At 48.2% G+C, this 20,505-nt stretch overlaps 2 protein-coding genes across 2 annotated transcripts in view; one reads left to right on the forward strand and one right to left on the reverse strand.

The window, feature by feature from the left end:
• The window catches only part of CUNH7orf57 (chromosome unknown C7orf57 homolog), a 15,961-nt gene extending 5,464 nt beyond the window's left edge, over nucleotides 1–10,497 (reverse strand). Inside the window, exons 1-4 of the mRNA XM_007449834.1 lie at nucleotides 10,443–10,497; nucleotides 3,185–3,370; nucleotides 1,320–1,428; nucleotides 736–892 (exon numbers count right to left, since the gene is read on the reverse strand). Coding sequence (XP_007449896.1) covers nucleotides 736–892; nucleotides 1,320–1,428; nucleotides 3,185–3,370; nucleotides 10,443–10,497 — 507 coding nt within the window. The remainder of the gene's footprint in view (nucleotides 1–735; nucleotides 893–1,319; nucleotides 1,429–3,184; nucleotides 3,371–10,442) is intronic.
• Nucleotides 10,498–18,217: 7,720 nt separating this feature from the next.
• SUN3 (Sad1 and UNC84 domain containing 3) overlaps nucleotides 18,218–20,505 on the forward strand; it is a 41,088-nt gene continuing 38,800 nt past the window's right edge. Inside the window, exon 1 of the mRNA XM_007449835.1 lies at nucleotides 18,218–18,486. Coding sequence (XP_007449897.1) covers nucleotides 18,365–18,486 — 122 coding nt within the window. The 5' untranslated portion in view covers nucleotides 18,218–18,364. The remainder of the gene's footprint in view (nucleotides 18,487–20,505) is intronic.

The raw sequence follows: 20,505 nt of genomic DNA on the forward strand, positions 1-20,505 counted from the left end.
GGGGGGGGGGGGGGGGGGGGGGGGGGGGGGGGGGGGGGGGGGGGGGGGGGGGGGGGGGGGGGGGGGGGGGGGGGGGGGGGGGTGGGGGGGGGGGGGGGGGGGGGGGGGGGGGAGGGCGGCCAACCTTGCTCATCGTCAGGACCCACTGCCGGTTTTAACATGAACGTCACCAGTTCACCCACAGATCCCCACGTCCCAGGAGCCACGGCAGCCCCGTGAACCGAGACACCGCCACCAGGAAGCCACTGACCCGAGATGGCCTTCACAGGGTGCCTTTGAAACAGAAATGCCTTGAAAGTGTGTTGCCCTGCAGTCAGTGCTCCTTCAAGGTCAAATACAAATACCCAGGGTTTGCACAGAAGAGAAGCAGCGTCTCCTCTTCCCTTCTTGTCCGTACAGAGTATTCCGGGGAATTTTAACTTAAACCCTTAAACAGAACGGGCTTGTTCAGAAACCGGATAATGTCCTTTCTATCTGGGCAGATGAGAAGTGACGGCCAACTTTCCCGGAGATGAGTGTCAGCTGGTTAAAACACACTCAGTAAAAGGCAATCTTACCTCAAGGGTCGCATTCATAAGGAGAAGGAAGCTAATTTCCCTTGGCCTCTGGCCTTTGAGCAGATCGAACTTAAGATGCAGATCTCGGGGCCACGAGACACACCCTGCTGACAAGCACATCGCGGGGCGTGCTCCGGGCGGCAAGCAAAGCCGTGCCATCTAGTGGGGCTCCAGTCACCTTTTTTTTCTCCTTTTCCAGTTCCTCTGCCTCTCTTTGCCAAACCGTCTTCATGTCAAAGTCGAAGGGCCCCCTTCTGGACTCGTAGTTGCCACTGGCGTGATCGGGGTTAGGCTCTTCATAAACCATGTAATCCGGTATGGACACAGCGGGGACCCTGCAGAAACGGACGGAAGGGCCCCGGCCCGCGGCTTAGGGCCACCTCCTGACCTCCCCTCCCAGCCTCCCTCCTTCCCCCTCCCCCCGCCCCAGCACCCAGCTCTGACCTTCTCCAGTCCCCGCCCACCCACACCCCCCTCACTTTCTGGGCTCCTGGTTCTGCTAGGATAAAGTCCAGGCCCTTAGCAGAGGGGGAGGGAGAGAGGGGGGAGGGGAGGGGAGAGGGAGGGGCCCTCCGGGATGCAGCGGCGGGGAGAAGCTGGGCAACCAGCCGACCCCCAGCAAGGACGGGACGGAAGAGGGCGCCCAGCCTCCCGGAGACAGTGGGCTGTAGGGAGGCGGCGGGCGGAGAGGCCGGGCGCGGAGGTCAGAGGCTGGGGACGCAGGCCTGGGCGGGGCTGCAACGCGGGGGTCAGGATACTCACTGCCTCCGGTCGGCCGTCGGCGGCTGGCTGTGGTGGACGTACCAATCTGGCAAGGAGTAGGCCACGGGGGAGCCCTTACTGGTCCCGGGGGCAAAGTGCTTCAACAGATCTCGAGGCCAAAAAGACACGGCTGTGAGCGGCCTGCGCATTACCAGCGGGCAGGTCGCAGCGACAAGGGGACCGGCTGTCCTCCTGGACTCCACTGGGCCGGGGGGCAGCACGCCGGGGTGTCCGCGGTCCTCACCCGCCAGTGCTCGTGCTGCCTGGTGCCCAGATGACATCCCTCCTGCACCCCTGCCCCGCCGCCGGCCACCTCCTCCCTGTCTCTGGGGGGAGGGGGAGGGGTCCTTGCTCCAGGGCGGTATCTGCGGGGACAGAACTCCTCGGGCCCCCCGGGGGGCTGCGCCCTGGCTCCTCTCTCTGGCCAGGACAGTCTGTACTCCACCCCCCACGCGGCAGTTCTGGGGTGAGCCGCCCCCTCCAGGTTTCCGGTGGGAAGCGGGGCACCGGCCCCTCTAAATCCTGGGGGCAGGGGTAGTGTTAACCGGTGCCCCGCTTGGAGCCAGGCTGAGAGGGTCAGAGACGCGCTCGGGCTCCAGCTCCCGCCGACCCCCCGACTAGCTGCCAGGTCTTCATCCCCCTCCCCCAGCTTGAGGGCTTTTCCCAGGCAGGGGTCAGTCAGGCGGGGAAGCGGGAGCGACTAGCCTTGCATGCTAAGCGGGCGCGACGGCCAGCATCGACTGTTCGACTGTTCTTACTATTAGAAAGACATGTTTAACTTTTTTCTTTTTTGAACTTTCCATTTTTAAATATTTCAGACTTAGACAAAAGGTCCAAAAAATGGTATGAATTCCCCTAAACCCTTCACCCAGATTCCTCAAATGCTGCGTTTCGTTTCCCATTTGCTTTATTGCTCTTTCTCTCTCTCCCCCCCACCCATTAGTACTGTCATTGTCATTGCTGTTTGGGGGACCGTTTGGGAGGCTTCCAGAGACAGTAATGACATAATCATAGTGTAGTGATCAAAATCAGGAAATTAGTGTGATGCAATCCTTTTATCCAGTTTACAGATCTTGTTCAGATTCTGCCAGCAGTCCCACTAATGTCCTTTTAACTGGTGGCTGGGGAGTGGGGAGGTGGTGCACCTTCTGTCCTTTACACGCAGTGAATCACATGGTCTGTTCCGGGCTTTTGACCAATAAAGCCAGGTGCTGCCCTCTGCCATGTCGCCCACTCTCCCCGTGACAATCTCCACAGCAGGAACAGGGGTCAGAAAGAGAGAGAGAAAGGTCAGCGTTTCTCAGGCTCGTTCACCACAAAGGCCAGACAGAAGGTGTGCTAGATAGATGTGACTCCTAACTTGACCAGCAACTTTAATTAGCACAGCTGAACAGGCCTTTCTCAGTTACATCATGGATAAAAGTGTGGTGTTCATCAACATCACCATGGACACTCATCCCTGGCCTCCATTACCAAGAAGATATTAATACACAGGATGAGGGATGATGAGACAGAGCAACAGGAGCAAAGATGCTTCACAGGTGACTGGGGAAGTGGTGGCCCTGAGCTGGGCGACTGCAGTGCAGAGACAGAGACCGCAGTTAGACAGGGAGGTAGGCATGGGAGTCACCGCAGGGGTGTCACTCAGAAGGAAAATCCCAATTCGGTGAACTCACAGCCTAGTGGGTCTTTCCCATAAACGGCAGCACGCCCCTGAAGAGTCTGCACCCTGAACTGTATCCATTGACCTGGACTTCCTATGGCCTTGGGCAAAGCTCATACACTTCACATATTTTTACAGGGAAGACACAATGACCAGACGACCGTGTCACTCCCGCCACAAAGCACAAGCCTGCGGTGCTCACCGGGCTGGCCGCCTTGCTTCGCCAGCTTCACGTACTCTGAGTCCGTTTCCTTCACCCAGTACCTTCGTGCCCCGAGCGTGTGCCCATTGGGGGCTTCCCTCAGGTCACTGAGGCCTGGGATCTGGGACGCTGGCGGGGCATCCACAGCTTTCTCAGACTGCTTCACAGGAAGGTTGTAATACCAATCTAGGGAAGAGGAGGTCAAGGGTCAGGTCATTACTTACAGAATCCAGGCTGGTTTGGTACACTGCCCAGAAGATAACTACACCAGGGAGGGTGTCACACCCTCACAGGACACCAGCAGAGGACATCAACACGGGGCACCGGCACAGGTGAAACTGCCCTCTGGTAAACGCCTGTTACCCGAGGCATAACCCTGCCAGTTGTGTAGTTAACAGTCCCTAAAGGCCACGAGCAGCAGCCACGGCACCCAGCAGATGACAAGCACCTTCTAGGCGGCCTGCTGGCCTCTCTGCTACTGGCTGCCCCTCTGTCCCAAAGCAGTGAGAGCAGAGCCCTTCCCTGGGGTTTTTAGCCTCCCAGTGAGGTATCCAAATCCCCTAAGTGTGCAGCTCTCTCTCTCTTCTCCTTCAGTCCTCCATGAATTGGGACTAGACTGCATTTCTGGGAGTACACATTCCTGAAAGATCCCAAAGCACTTAAAATGGGGGCAAGCCTCTGGACTATGTGACCAAATGTTAGCCAAGATTTGATCAACTTAGAACTTTAAAAACACTGATATATCTTGATAAAAACTCTTACCAAAGTGGGCACAGAGGGACCATATCTCAACATAATAAAAGCTATTTATGACAAACCCACAACCAGCATGATACTCAATGGTAAAAAGCTGAAAGCCTTCCCACTAAAATCTGGAACAAGATAAGGATGCTCACTCTCACCACTTCTATTCAACATAGTATTAGAAGTCCTAGCCACAGCAATCAGACAAGAAAAATAAATTAAAATTTTTCAAATTGGTAGGGAAGAGGTAAAATTGTCATTATATGCAGATGACCTGATACTATATATAGAATACCCTAAAGACTCCAACAAAAACTACTAGAACTGATAAATGAATTCAACCAGGTAGCAGGATATAAGATTACAGAAATCTGTTGCATTTCTTTACAGTAACAATGAAATATCAGAAAGGGAAAGTTTAAAAAAAAATCCCTTTTAAAATCACATCCAAAAGAAAAAAAAAAAAACTTAGGAATAAACCTGACCAAGGAGGTAAAAGACTTATATGCTGAGAAATATAAAACATTGATAAAGAAAACTGAAGATGATTCAAAGAAATGGAAAGATATCCCATGCTCTTGGGTTGGAAGAATTAATACAGTAAGTTCCCTACATACAAACCTTTAAGTTGCAAATTTTCAAAGATGTGAACACGCATCTGGTTCCAGCAAGGAACCAGAACCTGTGCCATCAACATCAGGCGTGAATGAAATGGCAGCTTGCCCTCCAACTCCTATTGCTCATGATCCTTCAGCTCTACCATCTCCCACCTCCGCTCCATCCTCCAGTCAGTAATTCTTCTTGCCTGTTCACTGGATGCCAGCCCCTGGATGCCAGCTGTTGTACTGTACTTTTCAAGGTACTGTACTGTATGATTAAAAATATTTTCTTTATTTTTTGTTTGTTTTTTATGTATTATTTGTGTTAAAAGTATTATAAACCTATTACAATACAGTACTATATAGCCAATTGTGTTATTTGGGTATGTAGGCGAACTTTGTTGGACTTATGAACAAATTGGACCCTCAGAATGGAACTTGTTTGTATGTAGGGGACTTATTGTATTGTTAAAATGGCCATACTACCCAAATCAATCTACAGCTTTAACATGATGCCTATCAAATTACCCATGATATTTTTCACAGAACTAGAACAAATAATCCTAAAATTTATATGGGACCACAAAAGACCCAGAATTGCCAAAGCAATCCTGAGGAAAAAGAAAAAGCTGGAGACATAACTGTTACAGACTTCAGACAAAACTACAAAGCTACAGTAATCAAAACAGTGTGGTATTGGCACAAAAACAAACCTACATATCAGTGGAACAGAATAAAGAGCCCAGAAATAAACCCACACACCTAGGGTCAATTAATCTGTGACAAAGGAGGCAAGAATATATAATGAGAAAAAGACAGTCTCTTTAGCAAGTGGTGTTGGGAAAGTTGGACAGCCACATGTAAATCAATGAAGTTAGAACACTCCCTCTCTCACACACAAAAATAAACTCAAAATGGCTTAAAGACTTAAATATAAGACATGATGCCATAAAACTCCTAGAAGAGAACATAGGCAAAACATTCTCTGACATAAATCGTAGCAACATTTTCTTAGGTCAGTCTCCCAAGGCAATAGAAATAAAAGCAAAAATAAACAAGCGGGACCTAATCAAACTTATAAGCTTTTGCATAGAAAAGGAAATCTAAGCAAAACAAAAAGACAACCTATGGACTGGGAGAAAATATTTGCAAACTATGTGATGGACAAGGGCTTAATGTCCAAAATATATAAACAGCTCATACAACTCAATAACAAAAAACTAAACAATCCAATCAAAAAATGGGCAGAAAACCTAAATAAACATTTACGTTTAATAAACATTTAGAAGACATACAGGTGGCCAATAGGCAAATGAAAAGATGCTCAACATCACTAATTATTAGAGAATTCAAATCAAAACTACAATGAGTTATCACCTCACAACAGTCAGAATAGCCATCATCAAAAAGTTTACAAATAATAAAAGCTGGGGACTGCCCTCATGGTTAAGAATCCACCTGCCAGTGCAGGGGACACGGGTTCGAGCCCTGGTCCAGGAAGATCCCACAACTAAGCTCATGTGCCACAACTATTAAGCCAGTGCTCTAGAGCCCACAAGCCACAACTACTGAGCCCTCATGCCACAACTACTGAAGCCACGCTCCGCAACGAGAAGCCACTGCAATGAGAAGCCCATGCACCACAACGAAGAGTAGCCTCTGCTCACCGCAACTAGAGAAAGCCCACGCACAGCAACAAAGACCCAATGCAGCCAAAAATTAATTAATTAATTAATTTAAAAAATAATAAATGCTGGAGAGGGTGTGGAGAAAAGGGAACCCATCTACACTGTTGGTGGGAATGTATATTGGTGTAGCCACTATGGAGAACACTATGGAGTTTCCTTAAAAGAATTAAAATAGAGCTACCATATGATCCTGCAATCCCACTCTTGGGCATGTATCTGGAAAAGATGAAAACTCTAATTCAAAAAGATACAGGCACCCCTATGTTCATAAGCAGCGCTATTTACAATAGCCAGGACATGGAAGCAAACTAAATGCCCATCAACAGATGAATGGATAAAGAAGATGTGCTACATATATACAATGGAATATTACTCAGCCATAAAAAAAGAATGAAATAATGCCATTTGCAGCAACATGGATGGACCTAGAGATTATCATACTAAGTGAAGTAAGTCAGAGTCAGACAGAGAAAGACAAATACCACATGTCACTTATATGTGGAATCTAAAAAAATGATACAAATGTGCTTATTTACAAAACAGAAATAGACTCACAAACACAGAAAACAAACTTATGGTTACCAAAGAGGAAAGGTGGGTAGGAGGGATAAATTAGGAGGTTGAGATTCACATATTTACATTACTATATATAAAATAGATAATCTATAATGACCTACTGTACAGCATAGGGAACTCTACTCAATATCTACTTATAATGGAAACGAATATGAAAAAGAATAGATATATATGTATAAATGAATCACTTTGCTGTACACCAGAAACTAACACAATATTGTGGATCAACTATACTTCAGTTGGAAAAACAAACAAACAAACACTGACACAGAAGTAAGAGCCTAACTGAACAGGTTTGCTAATTTGACAGGAGCAGAAAGATGCAGGACTGCGTGCCCGCCATCAGGGAGGCTTCACTGGCAAACAATGTTATCTGAACCCCACCGCTTTCCTTTTGCTGGAGGCCAAAGCGGGACATCCCGAGTTGTCAGACAGGAAAGGAGAGCAGCACTCAGGAGGGTGTCTGAACAGGGCGGGGCGGGGCGGGGGGGGGGGCGGGGCGTCGAGGCTTTGTCCCGGGCATCCTCATGCTGTGGGAAGCATCTCGGGCCGCAGATTGGCAGGGGTGGGCTGCGTGTGGCTTCCATTGAAACATCAAGTCTGGTCCCACAAGGGTGAAGCGCAGTGATTGTAGATAAAGGTGTGGGATTTCTAGAGGAGAGGGTCCCATGAAGAGGAGGGTGGGAGGACAAACGGGGTTGGTGAATGAAGGCCAGCTTGCTCCCTGCCCTCCCTCCCCATCGATCTGAACCCCCCGCCCCACCCAGAGTGGCCACGGGAGGGGGGTGAGCTGAACTGGCCTTGTCAGAGCCCTGAGGCCCCCTCAGTGGGCACCCAAGTCACAGCCCTGCAGGCTGCTTTGTGACCACCTGTGAGGGTCCCTGCCAGGAGCGAGAGGTGTGGGCAGAAGCCCAGGAACCTGTAGTGATCAGGCCCACTTATGGCTCCACAGAGAGAAGACCCTGGGACACTCGGGATCTTGGTGTTCTGGTGACTCTTTGCGTCAGAAACTGATTAACCGCATGTCCAAATATAAGAACAAATATCACAGCTGATTGAAAACTTTGGACACAAAATCCAGGAGTGTGAAATAAGAAAGATGCCACTATCGTAGCACAAGTAACTCTTGCATTTAAGAGTTTACTGGAACCAGCTGTCAAAAATGCATGGTGTTCAGGGAATTCCCTGGCAGTCCAGTGGTTAGGACTCTGAACTCTCATTGACGAGGGCCCAGGTTCAATCCCTGGTCAGGGAACTAAAATCCCACAAGCTATGCATCGTGGCCAAAAAAAAAAAAGCATGGCGTTCAGGGTCTAACATAGGACTGGCTCCTGGCAGATGTGATGGGTAATTTTATGTGTCACCTTAGCTAGGCCACAGTTCCCAGATGTTTAGTCTGGCACGTTACTGTGAAGGTGCTTTTTAGAGGAGATTAACAGTCAAATCAATAGACTCTGACTAAAGCAGATAAGTCTCCCCAACATCGGTGGGCCTGATGCCAGCAGTTCAAGGATTTAGGAGAAAAGGCTGAGGTCTCCTGAGGAGGAAGGAATTCGGCCCCCAGACAGCCTTTGGACTCAGGACTGCAGCATCAGCCCTTCCCTGGGTCTCCGGCCTGCAGATTTTGGACCTGCCTGCTACACAACTGTGTGAGCCAATTCCTTAAAATAAATCAATCTCCCAGTCAGTCTCCCTCCCTCCTTCCCTCTCTCTCTCTACACACACACACTCACACACACACACGCACAGACACACACACACGCACAACATTGGGCTATGGAGAACCCTGACTGGTACAGTAGGAGCACAGGAAAACGACGCTGAATAGATCCCTTTACACAAGCACACATGGATCCCAGGAACAAGAAGTCCCTGTCCTCTGAAGCTAAAAGTTAGCCACCCAATCTGTACTTGGAACTAAAGCTACTTCATTGCATAACAATGAATGTTCATGGGAAATCTTTTAAATATCTAAAGAACAGTAATTAGATGAACAGTATAGTGGAAACACTATAGTTTTGAAAGGGAGAAACGCCGCCCCCCACCCCCACCCCGGGAAAGCTTTAAAGAAGTGTGCCCGAGCTCACAGAGAATTAATTTAAGAGCTAGGAGGATGGTTAGGACCATCTTATCTGATTGTATTCAGCTCAAATATTTTCCTTTAAAGGGAAGGCATTCGGTTCCAGCTTTATTTTTCCTCTCTGTGTTTTGATTACTAATTAATTCACAGAGAACAGAGTAGCTTCTACTCATCACTGGAAGCTTTGGGCAGGCACTGAGCTCTAACCTAGCTGGCTGTTTATCACTGCGTGCCCTGCTCAGAGAGCCAGCACATGAGTCACTGTGAACCAACTCTCACCACACACACACACACACACACACACACACACACACACACACACAGGGTTAAAGGAATGAGAATTGTCTTCTCCTCAAACATTATCAGTACTTGTATGGCACCAGATCACTTAACTACCACGTAGATTTCTTTACGAGCTCCCTTGCCCCCTCCCTTGCTTTATCCATAAGGAGCCAGGCTCAGAGAGACGGCAAGGTGACTCAGCCCCACAGCTCTCTGGTGTCTGAGGGCACATCCCATGGGGCTCTGGAGCCCTGCCTTTGGGCCGCCGTGGCCTTGGAGAACAGGGAAGCCTCCTGAAACTCTGAGCCTCGGCTTCCTCACCTATAAACCAGGGCTAAGGACCCTTTGGCAGGTTGTTCTGAAGTTCAGTGTTAGTGTGACAGTGTTTAGCAGAGTACCTGGCAAGTGTCGCCGTCTTCTGCACTGCTCACACGGGGAGGCCACACACTAAGGCAGAGACGTCAGACCCAGGCTGAGAGCCCACCATGGAGATGGGGACCCAGGCCTCCTGTCCCCTGCCCCATTCCCAGCACAGCCACGGACCCACCCATAGTGGCCACAGCAGAGCTCCAGGCAAGAAGCACGTTGAGACTGTGAAGAAGACCACGCTTGGTCCCACTGCCTGCAGCCCCCCTGCCAGCCCTCACCCTGCCTCTCCCAGCAGAGCTCTGGGGCTCTCTTCTCCTCCCTCCTTCTCCAGCCCTTCTCGAGATGGGGCAGCGTAAAAATCAAGGCAAAATCAGACTCCAGCACCCAGGTCTTCCTCCTTCCCTTCTGCCAGCTTCACAGTGAGAAGCCCACTGCCGTGGGAGCCTCCATCAGAGGCTTGTTTCCTGTGTCCCACTGCTTAAAGCAGGAGACATAGTTACCCTGGTTGGGGTCTAAATTAGGAGCAAGAGATAGGTGATCAATGAAATACATGGGGATGCAGCTGAAAATGAAAGTGCCCAAGCCAACATACAGGGAGACCCCTGTGAGACTTACACAGGGTTGCTGTTACAGAGAAATTTTCAGAGACGCTATCGCTCCAAAAACTGAGGAGCTCCAACAGCAGTGGGTAGCCTGGCTTTCTTGAATATAGGGAAAAAACAAACAAGCAAACTAACAAGCCTAGTTCCCCGCCCCCCATGCTACCCTTTAAGCCTTGCTTCCACACTGAGGCATAGAGGCAGTGTGCAGCTTTCTCTGAGGGTACCCCGTGTTGTCCTGTCCCCTCCCGGCAGCCCCCGCTGGTGTGAGCCAGTCCAGCCGCAGAGCAAACGCGGGTTTCCTCTCCTTGGGTCACTCACCGCAGGGAGCATAGCGGCTCGTGGCGCCGTGCAGCTCCTTGCTCGTGTTGCTCATGCCGGGAGACACGGTGGACCGGCTGTTGTCTGTTCTCGGCTGAACCAGGAACCGACGCGGGGGGTGAGCTGCAGAGGCCGGGTCCCCGTTCCTGCTCTGTCTGTCCTCCTCCACCTGACAGGTATGCAGGCGTCTCACTATTCGGGACATGCGGTCAAGTCCAGGCAGAGTATATACATCAGGGGCACATCCACACGGGTATACAGCAGGGACACGTCCAGGCAGGGTTTACAGCAGGGGCACACACACGCCGAGTAGACAGCAGGGGACAGCAGGTCCCGAGGGACCCCGCCCCCACCCCGGCCCGGGTGACGGGTGGCCCCCTCCCTGCCCCGACCCCACTGGCCGTCTGACCCCGCTCACCTGCCGGCCTAGGGTCTGGGTGATTGCTACCTGCAGCGTCCGAGGCCACTCTGTTCCAGCGGGCGGCTGGGACCAACCCCAAACTCCCAGCGCGGCGCGGAACCACAGCAACCCGCGTCGCCGGGGCAACGGCCTGGGCCAACCGGCGGTCACAGTGGAAGCAGCGGCAGCCAATCGGGGCAGTGTGAGGGGCCGCAGCCGGCCAATCAGATCCAGGGGCAGAACGCGGGCTCCTACTATCAACTGTCCGGCGCCGGGGCGTTGCCTCGGTGCTGGCCTGGGCGTGGCCGCGCTGCTGGCCTGGCGAGGCCTCAGGGCATGGCGGGGACGTGACTGCGCTGCTGACAGAGGCGTTGCCTCGGTGCTGGCCTGGGCGAGGCATGGGGCGTGCTGGGGGCGAGGCCGGCCTCAGAGTTCTGGTGCGCCCTCCCCTCCCTGCCGTACAAGAAATTCGACAGAGATTTTCTTGTCAATCTCCCATTCATTTAATGCATTAAAAAAAAGAGGACAGGGCTTCCCTGGTGGCGCAGTGGTTAAGAAGCCATCTGCCAATGCAGGGGACACGGGTTCGAACCCTGGTCCGGGAAGATCCCACATGCCGCGGAGCAACTAAGCCCATGCGTCACAACTACTGAGCCTGCGCGCTACAGCCCGCGAGCTACAACTACTGACGTCCGCATGCCTAGAGCCCCTGGTCCACAACAAGAGAAGCCACTGCAATGAGAAGCCCATGCAACCCAATGAAGAGTAGCCCTGCTGTCTGTAACTAGAGAAAGCCCACGCTGCAACTAGAGAAAGACCATGCGCAGCAACGAAAACCCAACGCAGCCAAAAATAAATATTAATTAATTATTTTTAAAAAAGGACAAATAAGTACCTGGGAAAACTCAGCACGCAGCCGTTTCTGCAAACTGTGTATCAGTAGTAAAATTACCATGTAAACGTCTTCCACACTATTTTTTCAGTATTTCTGGTTTGGAAATTGAGATTCTTTTAAAAAAAGTCTTTGGCAGTGTTTCCTCGGAACAGTGTTCAAAGTCCCAACGCTTGACTTCAGTGCGAACTTTTGTCCCACCTGGATTCGGTCTCTATTGTGAGTCGTCCTCCCCACTCTGCTCCGTGAGCCCAGAGGCCGCAGCAGGGTCCACGACCTGGTCATACGGACAGAATGATGGAGAGGACTAGCCGCTGGAGACCCTGTGGTTCCCACCACCCGGGCAGTAGTATGGAGCTAAGGTTTTCCTTAGCAGTAAAAAGAAAAATCAAGATGTCTTTAAAGGTGGTCATTTGGTAACTTTAATTAAACAAGGTGCTGCTTCTGCTACACAAGTAAAGCCCTAGAAATCTAGCAGAAGACAGGTGATGTACGAATTGGGTAACGAGAGGATAACTCTTGTGATGGGAATTAACCCTAACTGAGGTTTATCCATCTCTCATGTAATATTTTCAGGATCCTCAGCTGGCCCCGTCTTGAAAGTAATCAAGACTTTGTTTTTCAACGTCAAATGTTTGTTCCACTGCAGGTAGAGGCATGTAGACTGTCACTAAGAATAACAGGGCTTCCTTTTGTATAAGTCACAGCATTGTTTGCCCAGGGATTAGGGTTAGTGAGAGGATGGCGTCTGGGAACCAGGAGTAGGTTCTCACCAGACCTGCTGCAGCCTCCAGAACTGGGAGAAGTGCATTCCTGTTGTTCATAAGTCACCCAGTCTGTGGCCTTCATCGTGGCCTAAGACAAAGGCTTTGCATCATGTTTAGGATTTCAGGAGGAACTGGCTTTTAGAACTATGTTTGGATCATTCATCTGAACCAGAAGTTCCCATAACTTTCACGGCTTTGAAACTGCTGCACCTGGAGACTAACAGTTACGACTGCTTGGATAAGTGGTCCCGCACACCTTCTTTACTTGCCTTCCAAGACCTGGGACTCTGCTGTTTTCACTCTAACTCGCAAGCGAATTCTGCAAGCTAGTCTTCATTGCTGGATCCTACATTTCTTCCTGGCATCTATATTTTGGAGTGCCATAGATCTCAGTCTTTGGACACCTATCTCTGTGTGCTATCCATACTCACTGGTTATTCAGTCTCCTCCAGCCCTCCCGCCATATGAGATGACTCCCAAATTTTTACTTCCAGCCTCAACACTCCCCAACTTTTAGCAGGGATGGCATATTTCTCTTGCTCCTGGCTCAGCTGGGAACAGCTAGTAACTGGGCTGGGAAGGTCCTGAAAAGAAAGGGTCTCAGAGGGCACAGCCAAGCAGGGCTGGGGAAGAGAAATGTTAATATAGATTATGGCCAATCCAAATTCCTTCTGAACCAAAGAAACTGTAATCTTAAATAAAATAGACAAATTATAAAAGCAGGGTTGAGTTTATTTGGGAATAGCAGAGGAATTGCAATCTGGGACAAACAAGCTATTGTCGACCCGGAAAAAAAAAAAAAGCACAACCTAAAAGTCAAAATTTATGTTTTATTCAGTGGACTTGCTGAGGACTTAAGCCGAGAAGACAGCCTCTCAGATCGCTCTGAGGGACTGCTCCAAAAAAGGTAAGGGGGGATCCAGAATATGTAGGAGTTTTTGCAACAAAGACCAGGTAGTCAGAACATAGAAAGATTACTGTTAATTAAAGAAAACCAGATATCTCAGGTTAATGAATTTAGCGCTTTTGTATGTACGGGAGGATACAAGAGTCTGGGCTCCCTGAAATCATTCCTTTGATGTGCACCTCAGCTATCTAGGGCCAGTGTCCAGATTTTCTCCGTTCTGGATCCCCTCAGGGTGCACAGTGCATGAGACTGCAGTGGCTGATGGCTTTTGAGGGCCACGTGTCCTGTTTACTAACATGGCAGGAGACATTCTTTGTCCACACTGTGGTGAACCATAGGCAAGTCCAAAGAGACAAAGGGAAGGTCAGTTTTTATTAGGTTTTGGGCGGAAATTGGGGAGGGTTGTTTTGAATAAAAGTTAATTAGTAAAGAACAAGAGTTCCAGGTTGTGGCAGTTTCTTGTTGGCTGAAAGTTGTGGTTAGTGCATTGTTACTGGGGTGGGGAGGGATCTTCCCTCCCTTAAAATCAGGAGAAGAAATTCCCATGTTGAAGAATGCCCTCCTTGTGCCAGAAGAAAAGTAACATTCTTATTATCATGGATAAGAAGTTGAGACCAAGACAATTCTACACTAACAGACCTTGTTACAGCAATTCTTACCTCCCTCTTTCCTCCCGGCACCTTCATGAGAGCTCCCCATTCAGGAGCTTTCTGATTCCATTTAAAATGAGGTTTTCCTGATTTGTTTTCATAGAAGAAAGGAAACCCAGTTGCAGGTAGGAGGCTGAAAGGTCTGTGTCACAATACTGCTTTTAAAAATATGTTGGGGGCGCTTCCCTGGTGGCGCAGTGGTTGTGAGACCGCCTGCCAATGCAGGGTACACGGGTTCGTGCTCCGGTCTGGGAAGATCCCACATGCCGCGGAGCGGCTGGGCCCGTAAGCGATGGCCACTGAGCCTGCGCGTCCGGAGCCCGTGCTCCGCAACGGGATAGGCCGCAACAGTGAGAGGCCCGCGTACTGGAAAAAAATATATATATATATTTATATATATATGTGTATAGGCACTGATCTGGGAGACAGGGTCTCAGTTTTACCACTATAGGCTGTTTGGACTTGGACAAGTCACTTAATTTCTCTGAGCCTCAGTTATAAAATAAATGGACTCTTCCCAGTTCTGTGAAAAGCATGGGCTGTATCAGGAAATTATACAGAGGCCCAGGAAAGAAATGTGGTGATGCTGGAAAAAAATATATATATATATATATATATATATATATATATATATATATATATATATATGTTGGGGTCTTCTGAAAATTATCAGATTTGGGGTTGTGGTTTCAAGTACCTCCTTATTCCAAATTTATAACAATAGACAAAATAAAATAGAAAAAATTTAACAAGTCTGGAAGTCATGGGGTGCCAGTAAACACAGAAGATCAGAGATGGGAGTGAAACTAGGAAACTCCCCACTCAAAATAAGTCTGCCATCCAAAACTCTAAGTCACTCAGGAAACAGGCCATGGAAAGATGTTGACTCATCAGGAAATGAATGGTCTCCAGACAGATTTTATTTTTAATCCAGTTGTTTGAAAAGGGTTTTAAAATGAGTACACACTTAAAGAAATAAGTATACACTTAAAGACATAAATGAAAGAATGATAATGATTTAAAAAATAAATTTCCAAGCAAAAGAAACAAAGCAAAAACAAGTCAACAAAACATAAAAAGCAGAACCCAGGAGAATTTGGGTCTTAATCATGTGGGAAAAAGAAAACTCAAACTCACTCATCAGAATGCAAAAGGAAACTATCCTGAGGTACAGTTTTTTAAAAGCTATTCAACTGGCAAAGATAAAAAGGTTGGTAAAACACCATATTGGTGAACAGGAGCAAATCTCATAAATTCCTAGTGGAAACTTAACTGGTAGAGTCTCCGCAGGGGACAAAGGCAACATTTAACAAAATTACAAACACACAGAGACTTTGACCTAGCAGTTCTTCCTCTGGCTGTGCGTTCTTGCAGATGTACTCGTACACTCAGAATAACTTCAGCATGTGCTGATTTATTGAACACTGTTTTCAGTATAAAGATGGTCATCAGGGTAAACTGTTCAGTGCACATTTGTACAATGAATTCCTAGGCAGACATGAAAGAATGAGGAAGATCATCTCAAAGTGAGTCAGAAAAACTTCCAAGATATATTTTTTCCTAGTATGAATTAAGTTATTATACTTGGCAGATTTTAGAAGATATTTTAAAAAGATTAAAGACTCTCTGGAACTTTCATAAACCATTTACTGAGAGAGAAAAGTTACTACCCTAAAATCAAAGCTATTATTTACATTTCTTCTTTTTTCATCACCACCACCATTATCATGGTCACAAAGATATATTTTTACATGAAAAAACAAGATGCAGAGCATGGTTCCTAGCAAGCTACCATTTACTTTCAACAAAATGAAGAGATGAATAGACAGATAGATGGAGAGAGATAGATACACACATATATTTGTACATAAGTATATGTATTTTACATATATATTTGTACATGCATATCATATCTTTGAAATAAAAGAAAAGAAAATGGTCCCATGGATGCAAGGAGGGTGGAGAACTGATAACTACAAGGCAGAAGTGGGTTAAATAAGGCAACACTTTGCTATGTATCATTTTGTATCTTTTGAATTTGGGACCATTAGGTAAAAAATCAGGAATCTTGGGATTTCTTGGGATAGGTTTATACTTCACAGAGTTAAAAAGAAAATTAGTGGGACTTCCCTGGTGGTCCAGTGGCAAAGACTTTGCCTTCCAAGGCAGAGGGTGTAGGTTCGATCCCTGGTCCAGGAGTTAAGATTCCACGTGCCTCATGGTCAAAAAACCAAAACACATTTAAAAAAGTAGCAATATTGTAGCAAATTCAATAAAGACTAAAAATAGTCCACATCAAAAAAATTAACCAAAAAAAAAAAAGAAAATCAGTGAATTATATACTAGCACTTACAAATTTACCCTGAAATCAGCATAGCAAAGACAGAAAAACCAAAACAGAGAAAAAAATCAAAAACAAATATGAAGGGACAGTTGAGTGCTATGGAGAATAAAACAATAGGAAGTCACAAATGTCAGCAGGTGGGCCATCATAAGAAAAGAGCCACAGAGGAGGAGTTTCAAGATGGCAGAATAGGGCTTCCCTGGTGGCTCAGTGGTTGAGAGTCCGCCTGCCAATGCAGGGAACACGGGTTCGTGCCCCGGTCCGGGAAGATCCCACATGCCGCGGAGCAGCTGGGCCCGTGAGCCATGGCCGCTGAGCCTGTGTGTCCAGAGCCTGTGCTCCGCAACGGGAGAGGCCACAACAGTGAGAGGCCCACATAGGGAAAAAAAAAAAAAAAATGGGTGAGTGAATTGTGATGTGTGGACAAAAAAATGTTGCCAGCCATTCCAGTAAACAAAGAATATTGCCCCACCATCAGGCTACTGCAGAGAGGATCTGGGATGGAGAAAAGCAGGACACTGGCCCCCAGATAGCTGAGGTGCAGATCAAAGGAATGATTTCAATGAGCCCAGACTCTTGCATCTTCCCATACATAGAAAAGCACTAAATTCATTAACTTGAGATGTCTGTTTTTTGTGATTAACAGTAATCTTTTGATGTTCTACTACATGTTTGGGTTTTTTGTTTGTTTTTGTTTTTGTTTTAAAGTGTTTTTTAGTTAAGGTACATTTTTTTTGTTGTTTTTTTGTTTTTTTTAAATAAGTTTATTTATTTAATTTTAGCTGCGTTGGGTCTTTGTTTCTGCGCAGGCTTTCTCTAGTTGCCATGAGCCGGGGCTACTCATCGTTGTGGTGCATGGGCTTCTCATTGCGGTGACTTCTCTTGTTGTGGAGCATGGGCTCTAGGCACGCGGGATCAGTAGTTGTGGTGCACGGGCTTAGTTGCTCCGCGGCATGTGGGGTCTTCCCGGACCACGGCTTGAACCCGTGTCCCCTGCATTGGCAGGTGGATTCCTAACCACTTTGCCACCAGGGAAGTCCCTAGTATTTTATTTTTTAAAAAAAAGTACTGGAGGGCTTCCCTGGTGGGGCAGTGGTTAAGAATCCACCTGTCAATGCAGGGGACACGGGTTCCAGCCCTGGTTCGGGAAGATCCCACATGTCGCAGAGCAACTAAGCCCGTGCACCACAACTATTGAGCCTGTGCTCCAGAGCCCGCGAGCCACAACTACTGAGCCTGCGTGCCACAACTACTGAAGCCCGAGCGCCTAGAGCCCATGCTCAGCAACAAAAGAGGCCACCGTAATGAGAAGCCTGCGCACCACAACGAAGAGTAGCCCCCGCTTGACACAACTAGAGAAAGCCCTCAAGCAGCAATGAAGACCCAACGCAGCAAAAATAAATTTTAAAAAGTACTGAAGCAAACACAGTGAAACATTGATTTGTTGTAGCAGAATAGTGGGTACGGCAACTTCCCTGGCAGTCCAGTGGTTAAGACTCTGCATTTCCACTGCAGGGGGCACGGGTTCGATCCTTGGTTGGGGAACGAAGATCCTACATGCTGTGAGGCATGGCCAAAAGAAAAAAAAAATTTAATAAAAAAAAATTTAGAACAGTGGGTACGGGTACCCTGGCATTTCCTGGTATGTTTGGGAGCTGCTGCCATAAAGCACTGTGATGTACACTCAGGACGTGTGCTGGCTGGTGGAGGGGGCCGCGTGCACCCGCTGCGTGAGGCTGGGCCATTGTGATGTGTCACAGAAGGTGATGCAACAGAAGAGCCCAAGGCATCTCAAGGTTTGTTCACTCGGTTTCCTCCTTGAAGGACAACCACCTGAGCAGTAAGAAGACAAAACCCAAACCAACCCAAAGCACATTATGGATCGCATCATGTTTTCCATCAAGTAGCAAAGAGACAGCGGACGGTATTCCATCTACCAGCAATTTGTTCCTCGTGGGGAAAATGAGTGGAAGACCCAGGTCGAGGCGGAGCGCCAGGCTCCTCAGGGCTCCTTCTGAGGAGGCCAGCAGTGGCACAGGCAGGAGCACTGTGCTCTCCGAGCAGGAAAACCCTGACGCCAGCGGGTACGTACCTGCAGGGGGCATTCCATAAGATCTGGTGGTATACATGTCATATGTCCTATGTGCTCTGTTCACCTGTAAAATAACACTCCTTTATAGAGAAAGCCTCTGAAGTTTTCTCTGAATCCCAGCACTTTCTGTGGACTGCTGTCTTCTTTCTATGGCAGGGTTTTTAGGTTAATTACAGCAAGTGGGGGACAAGGGTTATAAAAGAGAAGACATTCTTTTTTAATGTCACTTTGGCAGCAGTGTGAAATTATGTGATTGTAACCTGCAGCGTCTCCGGTCATTCTTCAGTGGCCTCTTGCCCGGTCTCTGTCGTGTGCAGGGTCCAGTGCTGAGCTTTACGACTCTGGACACAGAGGACATTTGTTACACCCTTGGGTGAGAATTGACTACACAGGTTGTTAGTGGGTACACATTTTGAGCTAATAACTGTCTCCTCTAGTTAGAGCATGTGAGGAGACAGCAGGAAAGCCCCGGCCACTTGGGTGGCCCAAAGACCCAAGACCCTTCACCTGCCCCCTTGGAGCTGCCTGCTGGGCAAACAAAACAAAGAGTAATGAAGTAACCGTCCCCATGGTAACAGCTAAGGTTTAATCAAAAAGCTTAGTTAACCTTTGGTTAATGAGGTATGTGGTAATTTTCATTAAGCCAGTCCCTCGGGAGGGGTCCATGACCTGAGTAACTCTCTTTAGACAGTGGATCCCCCAGGTGACCAGTGAGATTTCAAGGGGTATGGTGGTTTTAAGAATGCACGTTCGGAGAAGAGGGCTGGGAAGACCTTCCTCTCTGTTGCTTTTAGCACACTCTCACCACCCTGGATGGACAATAGACACGATTGCTTTTTGTAGATGGATAAGCCACTTAAAGATTCTATATGGGGGGAATTAGGTGGCTCATTCTGTAGAGGAACAAAATTTGCCCTCCCCCCCATAAAATATGTCTCTTTGGCATGAGGGTTCATTTAGGCCGATTATTTTGAAGAAACAGAAGACTCAGGAGGTTCTTTTTACCTTCCCCTTAGCTGCTTAAAGAACTGAGATAAAGGGACTGTCCCTGGAACAGAGCTATCAGCAGGGAGAGATGTCTGCAAAGAATTGGCACAAGGGGTGGGGACTGGCAGGGCCCAGACATCAGAGTCCACCCTGTGTCCCACTGTCTCCGCTTTTATGTACCAGACACTTGCTTTTCCATCCCCATGTGAACTGCCTCCCTCCCCTCTGAAGTCCCAACCCTGACCTCCTCTTCTGCCTTTAGCTGAAGATGGTATTTGAGGTGAGGGTCTCAGCCATCTGGGCGAGTGACTCTGTTTTCCTGGCCTCCCTCACACGTACCTGTTATAAAACTTGTGTTTGCTTAATCTGTCTCAGGTCCATTTAATTCTTAGACCAGCCAGAGGAACCTAGGAGGGGAGAGGAAAATGTTTTCCTCCCTGACAGTCCTGAGTCTATACTCCCCTCGGGGTTTGAGCTGCTTGGGGAGCTGTCAGGTTACAGGCCCAATGGACAGTACAGCTCAGGAGCAGATGCCTGAGGGAGTAAATCTGTCCATTTGGTCAACTAGCTCAAACGAATTCAGGAAATCTGTTTCCTGTCTCGTTAGCATAATGTTAAACAGCAATGTTACTTTCTGTGGCCTGGGGTTTTAGGTTAATTACAGCAAGTGGGGGACAAGGGTTATGAAAGAGAAAGACATTCTTTTTTAAAGAATGCACTTCGGCAGCAGTGTGAAATTATGACTGTAAAGTGCAGCCTCTCGGGTCATTCATTTGTCAGTGGCCTCTTGCCTGGTCTCTGTCATGTGCAGGGTCCAGCACTATGAATGAAGCAGCTTCCAGACTTGAGGTCCCTCGCTAAGCCATTCTTCATTCGCCTGGAGCAGGGAATTCTGCCTTTCTGTTGATGGAAACTAGCTCATAACAGGTCAAAACCCCAAACCCAAGCTGCTCAAGGAACTTGCTGAAACTCAGGCCCAGCAGTGTCATAGGGGCGGAGCAGGCAGCAGGCAGTTGTCGCCAGA

This window comes from Lipotes vexillifer, unplaced genomic scaffold (genome assembly GCF_000442215.2).
Source record: "Lipotes vexillifer unplaced genomic scaffold, Lipotes_vexillifer_v1.1 scaffold1344, whole genome shotgun sequence".
In the NCBI taxonomy this organism is placed as follows: domain Eukaryota; kingdom Metazoa; phylum Chordata; class Mammalia; order Artiodactyla; family Lipotidae; genus Lipotes; species Lipotes vexillifer.